Below are 15284 nucleotides of genomic sequence, written 5' to 3'. Positions count from 1 at the left end.
AAAGCATAAATTCATTTATTGCCCGTGTGGAACGAGAGAGAGTGATAAAACGATGATTGTTATTTACATAGTCAAGTCACGTCACAATGAAAAACACATCAACGTAAGCAATTTCAGTGCTTTTAGTCAAACTTGTGGTTGTTAATTTTCACTTTAGTTTATTTCAAGCAACGGGTGCCGAATTGTTAATTAAGTTTGATAATTAAATCAATTACGATTTCAATTCATTGCAAGCCAAATGGCTCTTAAAGGAATTAAAGTTGTAGAAATGTTAGGGCTTGCTCCTGGCCCCCTGTGTGGTACAATACTAGCAGACTTTGGAGCTTCAGTAACAGTGGTTCAAAAGGTAAGAGCAAAAATACCGTTTTCTAAATATAGTTAAAGTCCTCACTTAATTATTGAACCAAATTAAATTTATTAAATACTTTTTTGGTTTCCAATTCTTATAATTTAATTTGCACTTATAATTATCATTTTATAACTACATTTTTCCAAATTGTTTATTCTCCCATTCATAACCATTCATTTAGACTAATAACATTGATATTATCACCTTTTTGACTGGGCCATTTGTAAAATTTTAATGTTTTGAGGTCTGTTTGAGGTATTTTTATTTATTTAATCTATTTTGTAAATATAAATCTGCAAATATCGTAACTAAATAAGATCAATTACTGTAATAAGGTTTTGTTGTGCTTTTTGTGGGGAGTTATTAAGTTGCACCTTCAGATTTGATTGATTTTTTATAAATTTCAGATACTACAGTCCCCGTTTGATGTCATGTCCAATGGCAAAAAAATGCTCTCAGTGGATTTAAAGTCTAAGGAAGGAGTTTATATATAAGATAAAACTATGTTCATCGTCAGACATCCTTTTGGACACATTTAGACCTGGGTGATGGAAAAATTAGGGCTAGGGCCAGAAATACTCCTAAAAGAAAATTCTGGTTTAATATATGCAAGACTTTCAGGTTATGGACAAACTGGATTCTATAAAAGTAAAGCTGGGCATGACATAAATTATGTTGCTATGTCTGGTATTCTCTCTGCATTAAGTAATCAAGGGGCACCACCATCTCCACCTGTTAATTTAATAGCTGATTTTGCAGGAGGAAGTTTTATGTGTGCTCTTGGAATCCTGCTTGCGCTCTATGAGAGAACTAAGTCTGGCAAAGGGCAAATAGTGGATGCTAGTATGACAGAAGGAGCAGCTTATTTAGCAACATGGTTATACAAAAGTAGAAAGCTGCCAGTGTGGTCAGGAGAACCAGGGACAAATGCCTTAGATGGCGGTTTACCAAGTTACGCAACTTATGAAACTAAGGATGGTAAATTCATGGCAGTTGGTGCATTAGAACCTCAATTTTATAACAATTTTCTAATTGCTCTACAATTGTCTGAAGATGACTGTCCACAAGTTGGTAATAAGGAACACAGCAAAAACATTTTGCAAAACATATTCCTTACTAAAACACAGGAAGAGTGGTGTCAGGTGTTTGACAATGCAGATGCTTGTGTGACACCTGTTGTTGAAATGGACAAAGTTGATGAGCATGAATTGCATGCATCTAGAAAGACATTTTACAGGGACTGTGAGAATGGTATAGTGCCAGAGCCAGCTCCCAGGCTGTCAGCCACCCCTGGAGTATCTACTGGGCGTCAGCCTATGCCGCAGTTTGGACAACACACAGTAGAAATTTTAAAAGAGCTGGGGTATGACAAAAATGAGATTGAACATTTAATACAGAAAGGTTATGTTTATGCATTGGAGAAATCAAGACTTTAATTAGATTTAGAACTTTATTACACTAGCTTTGTTATTAATTCTTTAATGTTAAAATAATCATATCTATAATTTATTTTAAACAATTATTTACAATCAAGGGATGGTTATCAAATAAATCAATGACTTTTTGTAACTTTTTTAAATCAAACAAAACGTGATTTTTACCTAATGTGTACTTATTAAATAAAATTGGATTTTCTCCATATAATTGACCAAGTCTCTTTTTAGCTATGTACAATATAAAATTAATGCAATGTTCAAAGTCCATACCAACATAGACTTCAGAATCAATTGACATTGGTCCACAAACTCTGGAGTGTCCTTGAATTCCTCAATCTCATGTTCAACACTTTTTAAAGATTTTTCTAAAGCTTTCCAAACTTCTTCTATATTGCAAGCATTTACCCAGTTGTGGTTTATAGAAATGGTGTCAAGCTCATTGGTTACTTGATGATGCCAGCCTGAAGGCACAAATATAGCATCACCTTTTTCTTGTATGATTTCAAAATATCTAACATTCTTATATTTATCATATTCAAATAAAAGTGGTAAATTTCCCAATGGATCCTTAAATTTTCTCTTCCTCTCCAGGAGGAAATAAAGTCCATTTTTTCTTCCTATTACATTTACTGACCAGCTGAAGGAATTGTACACATCTACATGTAATGGTGTCCTGTAAAAAAAGGAACAAATTACTTTTTTGCCTATATACTTGGTTTGGATAGGTATTTAACTAAATGTAAACAAACTTCAGCTGCCAGATTTGGTACATTCAAGGATTAAAAACATTGTACTTATCTATCATTTTGATACAACTAGATTAGTGTATTCCAATACAGAAATGTAAATGTTCTAATAAAATCAGAGTTCAATGGGGGAATTTCAATATTTAAGACACCAATTGATGTTGTTTTGTTTACCTTTAGTTAAATACCTATCCAAACCAAGTAGGTATAGTGCATGCACAATTTGGAATGTACCTACTTTCTCAGGAGAAATACATACCACGAATCTTTGGGTCCTATGTAAACAAACATAAAGTCGTCTTCGTTATGGTCTTGGGCATATTCATTCAACCAATCTGAGCCAAAGATGGATGGCACCTCATAGAAATTGTCATTCGGACGAAGTTTCTTTAAATGCCAATCCTTCAAATAAAGAAGAGTATCCCTCTCCTCAGATTCTAAATATTTCATAAAGTCAATAACAGTTAAAATTTGTTTTGTTTGTGCATTGTAGACGATCTTGTCGCAATCCGCGACAGGAGCCTCCAACTGGCTAAAATTATTTATAAAGTAGTCGCAGTCAATTGAATCACTTTTCATCCATTTAGTGGAGCATTCCCAATGTGAACTTGTGTTTCTTATAACACATGGCAAGTTCTTATACAGAAAATCTTCATAAAACTTTTCGTATTCAATGTCTTTTACAATTTGAATATCGCAATCAGCATAATCGTAAATTGAAGTACTACTGAGACAGTCATTAATTTCTATTTCTCTTAAATCGCTTGCCATTATATTCAAAACGTCCCAACCTGTGATTTAAAAATAAATTGAATGAAATCCCACGCAAAATTACAAAAATATTTCCAGATTCAATTTTTTTTACTTGGTTGACAGAGTTTGACAGTGTGTGAGCCAAGTGTGAGCTGAGCATACATAGGGCCAGCAGGGCTACTACGAAACTAGAAACTCGAAGTTCGTGTCGTGCGGTCCCTCTCGCTCTCGTATTAAATAGTATAAGTGTCAGAGGGACCGCGCGACACGATCTTCGAGTTCAAGTTTCGTAGTAGCCCTGCAGTGTACATGTACATGAATGAGGCGGGAAACTTTTTTTTTTTTAACGCCGTTAGAGTAACAGTAAAAAGCTTTACATTTTATAATCATGCTATAATCAATCATTTAATAATTTTAATGTTAACGTTCGTTGTTTGGAATCGTAATTATCTTTTGAATAAAAAAAAATATAAATTTTATATTCCATATTCATACCCACCTACTTGATTGATAATCATTCATTCGTTAGTACTCTATTCTTTTGCGCTGTCTGTGGCGTGTCATATCATATTTGTGATGGCGGTGCTAGCTTGGGGGCTTTGCTGCCTTGCTTATCGTACATTTACGATACAATACTTTCTGATACATTTCGAAGTTCTTATTACTGTTTTTTAAAGTTTTATTTTGTTTTGTCAATTTTCGTGTATAAATTATGATGTATTTCTTTGAGATTGCTGAAGTTTGCAAGATAACAATTCTTGGCGCTAACAAAACAATTAATGATTCCTGATGAAAAATGTGCTTACTAGAAACTTATTAGAGTAAGATAATTGTAAAATTTGGACAGAAAAAGACTTCATTTTCCAATAATTTATTAAATTTTGCTGTCAAACTTGAGTAAGCATCATGAATGATGTTCGTGACAAAGTTGTTGCCGGGTCTTCGGGTTGGAGAATACAACACCGCGCAATGACTCGTCGCCTGAGACGCAGTCATCTCCGGGCGGCAGTAGCGAGACTCCGCAAACGCCCGGGGCCCGCGCCGCTGGCGCCGCACCTCGCAGCCGACCTGCACCCCGATCTCATTCAACAGGCTGGCGCAAGTACTGGTCTAAGCGGGAAAATAGGCCATATTTTTGGAACAAACTTTCGGGCGAATCAATGTGGGAACTACCAGCAGTTAAACGGGATTTCGATCCTATTACAGATCCCCTTGGAATTTGTCATACTGGCCCTCCTAATGCTGGTAACATGACTCCGAGTGCTAGTAAGCGTCGTCCTTCCGAAGATAATGGCCCTCCTCCTAAAAAGTTTGTCCTGGCTGGTCCTTGGGACATAGAAGTACCAACTAATGTTGTTATATATGAACGGCCTCCAACTATCTGTCCACATCCACATCCTGAAATAGAAGGTTTCAGATTTACACTTGCAAATAAACTACGACAATGTTATCAGGAATTGTGTCATACCAGGGAGGGTATTGATGCTCCTAAAGACTCTTTTAATCGCTGGCTCATGGAACGTAAAGTAAATGACCAGGGAGGTTCTGATCCACTTTTACCCAGTCACTGCTTCCCTGAAATATCACGCTCCATGTATGAAGAAATCATGAATGATATTCCTATTAAATTAACTCATCCAAAATTCACTGGAGATGCTAGGAAACAGTTGTCTCGATATGCTGAAGCTGCTAAGAAAATGATTGAGTCCAGGAATGCATCTCCAGAAAGTCGTAAAGTTGTTAAATGGAATGCAGAGGATACATTCCAATGGCTGCGACGAACTGTTGGAGCCACCTATGATGACTTCCAAGACAGACTGGCTCATTTAAGAGTGAGTTTCTCTTCCTTTTACTTTGTTTTTTATTAGCTTATACCAGCAACTTCGTCTGCACAGAATTCACTTGCCGCTATCCTGTGGAAACTGTGCAAAACTCCAGGATAAAAATAATTCAATGTCTCAGAGTTTTAAGTTAAAGCAGATGCCAAATTACCAAATCTGTTGAGCCGTTTTTGTATGGTGGAGTAACAAATACCAAAACTTTCACATTTATAATATTAGTTGATTTCAATTAAATTTTTTAGTATTGTATTTTTTAATATAAAATATAATAAACATGTTATTTACTGCATCAAGAGAGAGATTTTTTCAGGTACATCAAAATTGGTATGTCTGAAATTTCTTTAATGATTTCTTAATTTCCCAATAGGGCAGTCCTAAGGGTCCTAAGCCGAAAGGCCCTATCTAAAAAAAAAACAGGGCTTTTCTTTTGGCTTAGGAGGGCAGAATAGTTATGTGTGTATAAAAATACACATAATACATAAGTGGCCACTTGCTGGAAAAATTGAATCTCAGTAGTTTCTAAATGTATGGAATTGTCAATCCTAAACAAGGTTTAATGACTGAATTGAGACTTAGGGCCTGTTTCAACACTCACTGAAAAAGTTTGTGACAGATATCTGTCATGCTGTCTCCGTTTCTTTTGTCCGAATAAACAGAGACAGTATAATTTATCTGTCACATATAATTAATAAAAGAGTGGTGAAACAGGCCCTTTTTTTTTATTTTTGTCTAACTTTTTCAGAGGCAATGCCAACCTCATTTGGCTGAAACAGTGAAGGCATCAGTAGAAGGTATTTGCCTTAAGATCTACCATCTCTCAGCCGAGTATGCTCGCAAGATACGGGAGAAACACAGTGCCCTGCTAAAAGAAAATGGAATACAGGTAAGCAATTATGATTATACTAGTGTTTACCCTCTGGCTTCGCACGCGTAAATCATAAGATCTAGTATTGTAATTGAAATTCCAGGATTTTACTGAATTCCTGTATGAATTTTCAAAAATTACATTGTGGTCTTTATTGACATGCAATACCAACAACCATGCCAAATTTAAGCCAGCAGATTAGATTTGGAGATGTATCCCGATCCAGTGGGAATATCAGGATAAAAAGTAGCCTATGTATTATTCCATATGTCTAGATATCCACATACCAAATTTCATCCAAATCCGTCCAGCCGTTCAAAATAACACACACACACACACACACACACAAACTTTCACATTTATAATATTGGTAGGACAGTATTTGACTATTTATTACAAGTGTTTCTTTAGCTTGCCCTGTTTGTTTGTTTGGGTCAAACTTGGAAGCTAAAGTGGGTCACTTCCAGTAGTCGGATCGACTTGATATTCGGTATACTTATGTAAATCTGGTGACAATACAATAATCTGGTAGTGACATCTTGGTGGTCCTGCCAGGATCATCTCCGCAGGAGGGAACTCCGCAATGGTTAATAATTAAAATTTGGTACAGATATGTAGTTTAGATGACAATGCAAGTACAGTCAACAAAAAGTACTGTCAGCAAATAAAAACTTGTATTAAAAATGATTTTTTTAACAGAAACTTTTTCTATTTTGTCTATGATAAAGCTTGACTAGGCTATGCGGATTGGGCTTGATGGCAATACCGGTATTATTCCGGTATTCAAAATTTGAAAACCGGTATCCCGGTATTTCGTAATTTTTCGGTATTTTCCATATTTCCCTTTATATATCTTTCTTTTTGTATAAGTCTGTTGTTTTGTTGAAATATAACCAATATACATGAAAAGCAATTAATAAACTTCCCTTTTAATGAGCAAGTATTAAAATAAAAAACTTAAGTTGTTAATTGTTAACTAATACTTATATAATATGGAATTGGATTCTCTAATTCTTCGGTGAAAATTGTTTCACCGATTATTAGTTCCCAACCAAATTTTCGCATAATTTCTTTCGCTTGTACGAGGCGATTAAATATCCAGTTCAAGCTTGAAAGGTCTCTACTGATGAAATCTTCGCTCCGCCCGGAACCAGCTCAGCTCCAAAACCCCGAGAGCTTTCAGCTCAAACTTTAAAGCCATTTCGAATGCCTAGGTAGCGACGTGGACGATTACAACGACAGGTTTGTGGAAGCTGTCCATACGATCGGATCTAACTTCTTCAAAACCCGGTCGTACTAGAACCAATAAGCTCTCGCGCTCTGGCCTTAGGCTCATTGAGGTGAGGCGTGAGATGCTGCTACAGTCTTCTGGTGACGCTTAATTGTCGCTATCAGCAGTTCAATAGGCAGATCTCAAAAGCTCTGAAGCGCGATGTAAGCCGATTTAATACTAATAAATAGCATTGAAGAGGCTATTGAGCGTATCAGAGGCTCTAAGGTGTTTACCAGGGATCTGTCTCTAAATCAAAGCCGGTTAATGAAGTTGAAGACCGACGACGGCAGAATCATTTCATCCAAACCTCAGCTGTTGGGGGAAAACGAGAGGTTTTATGGATAGCGACACGACAACCCGAACACCCATCGAAAATCTAGCTAAAGACCCGAGGGCTAGATTAACCCGACACTATCAGGAAGACATCCCAGACGTCAGCTGCCAATATCCCAATGTCAATGCCAATATGCCTGCAATAGCTTAAGAATGACAAAGCCCCGGGTGACGATGAAATTACAGCCGAACTCTTGAAGGCGGGTGGTAAACCAGTCCTTAAGGACCTTAAGACGCCGTTTAGTTCCGTCCTCCACAAGGGGGAACACCGAAAGCATGAACAGAAGACAGTGGTGGTGCTCATCTTCAAAAAAAGGTGATAACACCTTGCCGAAGAATTAAGACCCAACTCACTTCTGAGCCATGTTTACAAGCTGTTTTTCAGGGTCATCACAAATCGTCTCGCAAGCAGGTTTGACGATTTCCTGCCTCCCGAACAAGCCGGCTTCCGAAAACCTATAGTACCGTAGACCACATGTATGTACGTTGCGGCAGGTTATAGAGAAGATCGAAGGGTATAACTTCCCCCTTTGCCTTGCATTTGTGGACTACGAGAAGCCTTCGATTCGATCGAGACTTGGGCTGTAATGCACTCTCCAGCGGTGCAGTTGGCTACCGTATATCGGAGTGTTGAAGTGTCTAGTGTCTGTACAAAAACGCCACTATGTCCGTCCGATTACATGACCAGAGCACGAAGCCTATTCCTCTGCAGCGGTGAGTCAGACAAGGAGATGTGATCGCTCCGAAACTGTTCACCGTTGCATTGGAGGATGCTTTTAAGGTTCTGGACTGGAAAGGACGAGGCATCAACATTAATGGCGGGTACTTCACTCGCCTTCGATTCGCCGACGATAGTGTAGTGCAGGAAGACTTCAGTGCTATGCTCGCCGACCTCAGCAGTTTCCGACCGAGTTGGCCTAAAAATGAATATGGGCAAGACGAAAGTCATGTCTAACTAATGTCCATGTTGTCCCAACTCCCGCAATAGTCGGGGGCTCTGCGCTCGAAGTTGTTGACGACTATGTATACCTGGGACAAACGGTCCAGTTAGGTAGGTCCAACTTCGAGAAAGCTTACACTACAAATAAGCAAAGCAAACTTGTGCGCGGTAAATTTGAAATTTGAAAGTAGATTAAGAGGTAAGTAACTTTCAAAAGCCTTAAGTCTGAAGACAAGTTATTAAAAGTGCTTTCTTGTTTAATTAAAGTCGACTATTACTATTTTAAGCACAAGTCCAAATACCGAAAAAAAACCGTTTTTGTAGATATTAATACCGGTATTAAAAAGAGGGGGAAACAATGACCGGTATCCCGGTTTTTTCGTATACCGAATACTCGGTATGCATCCCTAAAGCCTTCAACAATGCATTATTATCAACTTCAACTTCAACTTTTTTGTTTAGTGGCAATCGGTCGCTTTTGGTTAGCGTCCATTACTGCCAATGACACCTGACAGCAGCAAAGTGTATATTGTGTCAGACCGGTTGGATAAGATTTCTAAACGGGGGTTGTGGAAGCGAGTTTGTTGCGTACCTGCAATAGACATACACAAAACATAGGGACAGCACAAAACATAGAAGACAGTACAAAACATTTAGACATTACAGATCGGATCAAAGGGAGCGACAAAAGCGAAAAAGCACCTATAGTTTTATTTTTCTTTAGTTATATAATTAATTAACATGTTAAGGATTTTCTTGTTGGAGGAGGCATGAAGTAGGAGGGTTTTGAGGTTGGTGGGTTTGGGAATACAGGGGGGAAGGATGTTGTAAAGGGGAACAGTTCTCATGGGGCAGTTTAACAGAATGTGGTCGGCGGTACCCTCCTCCAAGCCGCATGGACAGAGGGGGATTGAACAATACCCCATCTATACAGGCGGGATGGAGCACAAGTATGTCCGATACGTAATCTGCAGATGACAGAGGTTGTCTGTTTGTTCGCTTGACGAAACCGGAAAAACCAAGGCTTAGGGGGATGTTTGGTTGAATATCCCCGTAATGACGGCCTTTGACCAGTAAGGAGCACTCATAATGACGGAGCCAAAGAGAGGTGAGATCGGATTTGGCAGCAGAGAAGAGGTCATAGAAATAGCAGTGGGAGTGATCCAAGCTGCCGATCTCTATGGCCTCCTTAGCATATGCGTCAGCGACCTCGTTTCCCCGGATCCCAGAATGACTGGGAATCCAGGCCAACGAGATCTCAAGGTTGCGGAGATGGGCTTCGAATAGGGATTGCCTGATGAGTAGCACTAAAGGATAGTTAATTTTGGCAGAGAAAGGATTGGCCGTGATGGATTGTAAACCGCTAAGAGAGTCCGTAAAAATTATCGAGTTGCTAATACCATGAGCATTAATGTATTTAACGGCTTCCAGAATAGCGACTAGCTCACCGGTAAAGACTGACGTGTGAGGTGGGCACTTAAAGCTCAGGATAACTGAATCTTTCGGGATCCAGACTGCCGAACCCACAGCGCCGCCAACCATAAGCCTGGAGGCATCTGTGAATAACAAAGACCAGCCTTGCCAGGAGTTTTCGATGTTGTGTAGAAAAGAACTGTTAGCTCCGGGCTGGTTCTTTGTTATTCCGAAGTTAAGGATGATGTTGGGTTGAAAGATTAGAGCATCGTAACTGTGAGCAAAAAGGGGGAGAAGGGAGCATGTGAAAGAGGGGTCTGGGAGGTTATTGAATTTGCGGAAGCTATTGATAAGACATGGCGGGTTTTTGTTGAACCAGAATCCACTGTCAGTAATTAAATCCGATAGTTCTTGCAGCTTAGGTAAGAGGGGGTGGTCGTCCAGAAGGGAAAGTCTGAGGAAGAAACGATCAGCCAGGTATTGACGTCGGAGGTAAAGGGGGGGGTCAGTTGCTTCTACTTGAAGGGCATTGGTCGGGGAGGATTTCATGGCTCCCAGGATAACCCGGAGGGACTGGTACTGGATTTTGTCCAGTTTACCTAAGGCCACCTTGTTACAAGGTTCTAAGATAAAGGAGCCATAATCAAGGACGCTGCGTACTATGGCATTATAGAGGAGTTTCTGGGAATAGGGGTGGGCACCCCACCACACACCCGAAAGACAACGCAGAATGTTGATGTTTGATTGGCACTTTTTAACTGTGGAATCAATATGGGGGCAACCGGAAAGCCGAGAGTCAAGCGTAACGCCTAGAAATTTGACTTGTTTACTGACAGGGATTAGTTGATTATTGAAGGCGACTTCCACAGGGGGGAACGACCTTTTCCTAGTAAAAGGAACCACGCTACATTTGGAAACTGAAAGGGAAAGACCATGGACAGCAAGCCATTCACCCAGGTAGAATAGGGCTTGGTTCAAGTTGCAGGTGGCTACTTCGACGGAATGGGACGATGCGTACAAAGCTATGTCGTCTGCGTATTGCAGTATGTTGCAGAACGGTGAAACAGCCTCGTCAAGGTCGTGGGTGTACAAGCTGTAGAGCAAGGGACTTAATACGGATCCTTGTGGAAGACCTTGCCAGATTAGCCTCGGAGTGGAATGGGAACCATTATGTCTCACCTCGATGGATCGTTCCATTAGGAAGTTGCATATGAAATGCGTCAGCTTCTGCGGCAGACTCAGCTTAGATAGTTTATCTCTGAGTAAGGAGAGTATGACACTATCATACGCGGATGATACGTCCAAGAATACGCCAACAAGGAACTCGTTCCTTGAGAGGGAGATCCTGATGTCAGTTGTTAAAATCGAGAGACTATCCATGGTGCCCATTCCTCTCCGAAAACCAAACTGGCTTTTGGACAGTATTTTATTTGATTCTACGAACCACTCCAGGCGTTTCTTAATCATGTGCTCTAGGATTTTGAGAAGGCAGGATGATAAGGCGATTGGACGGTGGGAGGAAGGAAGGAGGGGATCTTTCCCTTGTTTATGTAGAGGGATGATAATTTGTTTTTTCCAAGCCTCTGGAACGAAACCCAGGTCGAGGAAATGGTTTAAAAGGTCTAGAAAGTATTTTTTGGTAACCTGGCCAGATTTGGCAAGAAAAGCGTACGGGATACTATCTGGACCAGGAGCCGAGTTCTTGAGGTGGTCTAACGATGCCAAAAGTTCTAACCACGAAAACGGTTGGTCGAGATTATTATGAGGGCAATTCAAAGGATAGGGGGAAGGGAGGGAGTTAACATGGGGGACAGTGGGGGGAGACAGGGTGTCTATAAATGCCGTGAGCCAAACTGAGGAGTCGTTACTAGGCGCATCTCGGGCTATGAATGAACCTCTAAAACGTTTTATGGCTTTCCATAGAACAGTTGATGGAGTGCGGGGCGAGATACTTTGGCAGAAGTTTATCCATCCAAATTTCTTTTTTTTTTTGAACAAACGTTTCGCCTGAGCCGCGGTCTTTTTGAATGCGAGAAAGTTATCCAGGGACATGTTTCCACAATACGCTTTCTCGGCCTCGTTCCTTAGGCGAATCATGTCCGTACATTCAGAGTCCCACCAAGGTGGGGAGGACCTAGCCTTATAACGTTTTTTAGGCGGAATATTTTTGTCAGCTGCAACTATGAAGGCCTCGATCAGGTTGTCATGACAAATACAGGCGTTTTCTGGTAAGACAATGGGCATCTTGCTGACTGCTGCATCCAAGTCCGCCGCGAACTGGTCCCAATCAGCCTTGGACAGGTGGTACCTATTAGAATTTGGGGGAGTACTGGGTTGGGAAAAGGATGTAGGGAAGGATATTAAGATTGGAAGGTGATCACTACCGTGGGAATCCTGGAGCACAGACCACGAGAGAAGGGTGCCAAAATGTGGAGAGCACAGGGAAAGATCGACGGCACTAGAGTTCAGGCCTGGTGCCGTTCTGCGCGTCGGAGAACCATCATTGAGTAGGCAGATGTTTTTGTCCTCCATCAGGTCAACGAGATCACAGGCTAAGGCGTCGTAATCGGCGCTTCCCCACATGAGATGATGACAGTTAAAGTCACCTAAAATGAGGAATGGGCCCGGAAGGGCGGAAAATATGTGCTCGAGGTCTGAGATATTAATGGAGAGCGGATCGTAAATATAGATCGAAAGAACGGTAAAGTCCATGATCTTGGCGGCGACTGCATTAATGCCGTAAGGGATAGGGGGAAGAGTTATACGATTATACGTGACAGAAGATTTGATGAGAAGGGCGGCTCCTGCGTAGCCATCATCTCTGTCATGTCGGAGGCACGAGAAGCCAGGCACCCGGAACCGGGCTCCCGGAACCAACCAGGTCTCCGATATGGCAAAGACAGTAGGGTCATACGAGGATACCATTTGCAAAATTTCGTGTTTTTTAGGGCGGAGACTGTGACTGTTCCACTGGATGAGATGGAACATTTACAACTTGGAGAAATTGTGAAAGTTTGTTGGCGACGTTGGGCGGTAGGGGGAAATCATCCATTTTGCTGAACATATTGATCAGCAAGGATAGAAGGACGTCCAGCAGGTTATCGTTGGGGGGGGACTGAAAGGGGGAGGAGGGCGGGGAGCCTGGGGGCCGGAGGGCGGCACCATTCCTCGGAGGAGGGGGGTTGCGGTCTCTAATTAGGGCTTCGTGAGCGGCACGGTCATATCCTTGTGATAGAGGACGATGGGGGGACCTTGGTATGTAGACCGTTTTCCTGTAACTTTGGGATGGACTTTGAGTGTGGGTGGGGAAGGCAGAGTGTTGGGTTTGAGGCATAGGATCAGTTTGGGAATAGGGGGGGCTCTGAGCCGCGTCTGCGTAGGATCTCTTAACAGGGGGGAACCTTTCGCAAGCCTGAGAGTAAGAGATGTTGTCGTCAGACATTGCTGCTTTGATAGCCTGTTGACGAGTGTGTTCTGGACAGGTCTTGTGTGTAGCAAAGTGCCTGCCTGAGCAGAACAGACAAAACGCTAAGTCTTCCTGCACAGTACATGTTTTGCCTGTATGCTCTTGGCCACATTTGAAGCATTTTGGTTTTGATCGACATTGATCCGCTACGTGTCCGAATTTACAGCAGCTGTGGCACTGTATTGTGGGCAAAAGATACTTTTCTACTACTAACGATGTGTAACAGCAGAAAATTCTGGCTGGCAAAACTTGTCCGCTAAAAGTTATCACCACAGTACCTGTAGGGATCCACTCAATGCCGTCGGGTTTGTGTACTTTTCGGTTAAGTCGCCTGGCTTTAAGGATGCCCCCACAGCCAGAAGGAAGCTCCACATCATTGACAAAAGCATCCAGCGCTAGGTCCGTGGGTACTCCCCTGACAATACCCATGCGTGTGATATTAAATGTTGGGATGGTAGCCTCGAAATTTTTAGATGCGAGTAGTGGGTCCGATAAAAAGGTATTAGCTGCCTCTGCGGAGTTAAACTCTACACTAACACGGTTTCTACCTACTTTTTTGATACCATCTCGCGCTATGTTCTGTACACGCGAGTTTACCATCACTTGTCCAAATTTGATAGGATTTAGGGTAGTACCAGCGGAGGGATCTGATTCTGACTTGGATACATGGACAAGGAAAGGACCTCCGTCGTTTGACGTGTATTTACGTCCATTTTTTAGGTCCGGATGTTCGTAAAGGTGGGCTATGGAGTCGGAAGGAGCCCTGGTCCCCAACTTAGTTGGGGGCTGGGATCCATCCAGCACCGTAGCCCTCCTTTTTGCCCCCAGTAGAGTTATTTCGGCGTCCATCGACACCTCCGATTGGCTGTCTTGCGACAAGTTCATCGGTGCGCCGATGGAAACCGGTTCCCTAACAGAGGTTATGTCTGGAGGTTTTGGGGGGATATGCGACATTGCGGGGTTAGCAGCGTACGAGTATTTGTTAAAACACTTACTGAACGACGATACTGGTGGGTCACACAACAAAACACGTAAAAAATAGCACTAGGCCACAAAATTTCGTAGGTCCGACACAAACACGTGCTGTCACCAAGGAAGCCAAGTGGTCAGTCTTTCCATTATTATCATTAACAGAAAAACAACATGGCTGCTATTTATTATTATGATAATTTTATGGTTAGAACAATTTTTGGCCAGGTTAGCTAGTATAATGGAGATGACAAAATTCAAAAGAATTTACAAATACCCTTAATTATAATGACAATAATTTTTGAATTATTCACAAAGGTTATTTTCACCATTAATCAGCTCCCTAATTTTGATGCTGTTATCTGCATCATGGTCACGGTAGGGTAAACGGGGTAGAGGTAATTACCGGTCTTGATCGTAACAAAATATATCTAAGATACAACTACTAGTATACTACCTATGTTTAGAGTTTAACTTAATTTACATTTTAACCGACTTCAAAAAAGAAGGTTATCAATTCGGTTGCATTTTTTCTTTCATTATGTAACTAGTTCTTATGATAGCTACCAAGACGTTGGATTTGATTGTGTGTTGTCAGAGATTGAAACATATTTATAGCCTCTAGTATTAAATATTAGCTATAACATATTTATCCGTGTAGGATTTTAGGCAAATATTTTTTTTATTGCTATTTGAGAAATAGAAGATTGTATTATTACAAAGGAGCAAAAACAATATTTTACTTCTCATGATCTTAAGTTCGTATTTATGAGGTATGATTGGATTATCTGTTGCCTTGCCCCGCAACTCTGCGAAAAAATTCCGTCTATCCCGATCCAGCGTAAATTCAAATTTTCCTATATTTAAACTACCCTATGTGTCTTCCTTGGGTTTCAAACT

General features: G+C 41.0%; 1 protein-coding gene and 2 pseudogenes across 1 annotated transcript; 2 read left to right on the top strand and 1 right to left on the bottom strand.

Moving 5' to 3' along the window:
• The first annotated feature begins 203 nt into the window (after window positions 1-203).
• On the top strand, window positions 204-1856 carry LOC141426242 (alpha-methylacyl-CoA racemase-like; annotated as a pseudogene).
• A 157-nt stretch (window positions 1857-2013) lies between these two features.
• Window positions 2014-3430, bottom strand: LOC141426107 (2-oxoglutarate and iron-dependent oxygenase JMJD4-like). Its single transcript, XM_074084969.1, is given in 4 exon segments — window positions 2014-2355; window positions 2357-2400; window positions 2403-2458; window positions 2791-3430. Coding segments are annotated over 4 exon segments (954 nt in total). The 5' UTR covers window positions 3303-3430.
• Window positions 3431-3816: 386 nt separating this feature from the next.
• The window catches only part of LOC141426106 (mRNA (2'-O-methyladenosine-N(6)-)-methyltransferase-like), a 16948-nt pseudogene continuing 5480 nt past the window's right edge, over window positions 3817-15284 (top strand).

The sequence above is a fragment of the Choristoneura fumiferana genome, chromosome 3 (assembly GCF_025370935.1).
Source record: "Choristoneura fumiferana chromosome 3, NRCan_CFum_1, whole genome shotgun sequence".
NCBI lineage: Eukaryota > Metazoa > Arthropoda > Insecta > Lepidoptera > Tortricidae > Choristoneura > Choristoneura fumiferana.
Note: the sequence above shows the minus strand (reverse complement) of the source record. Positions and strands in the feature narration are given on the sequence as shown.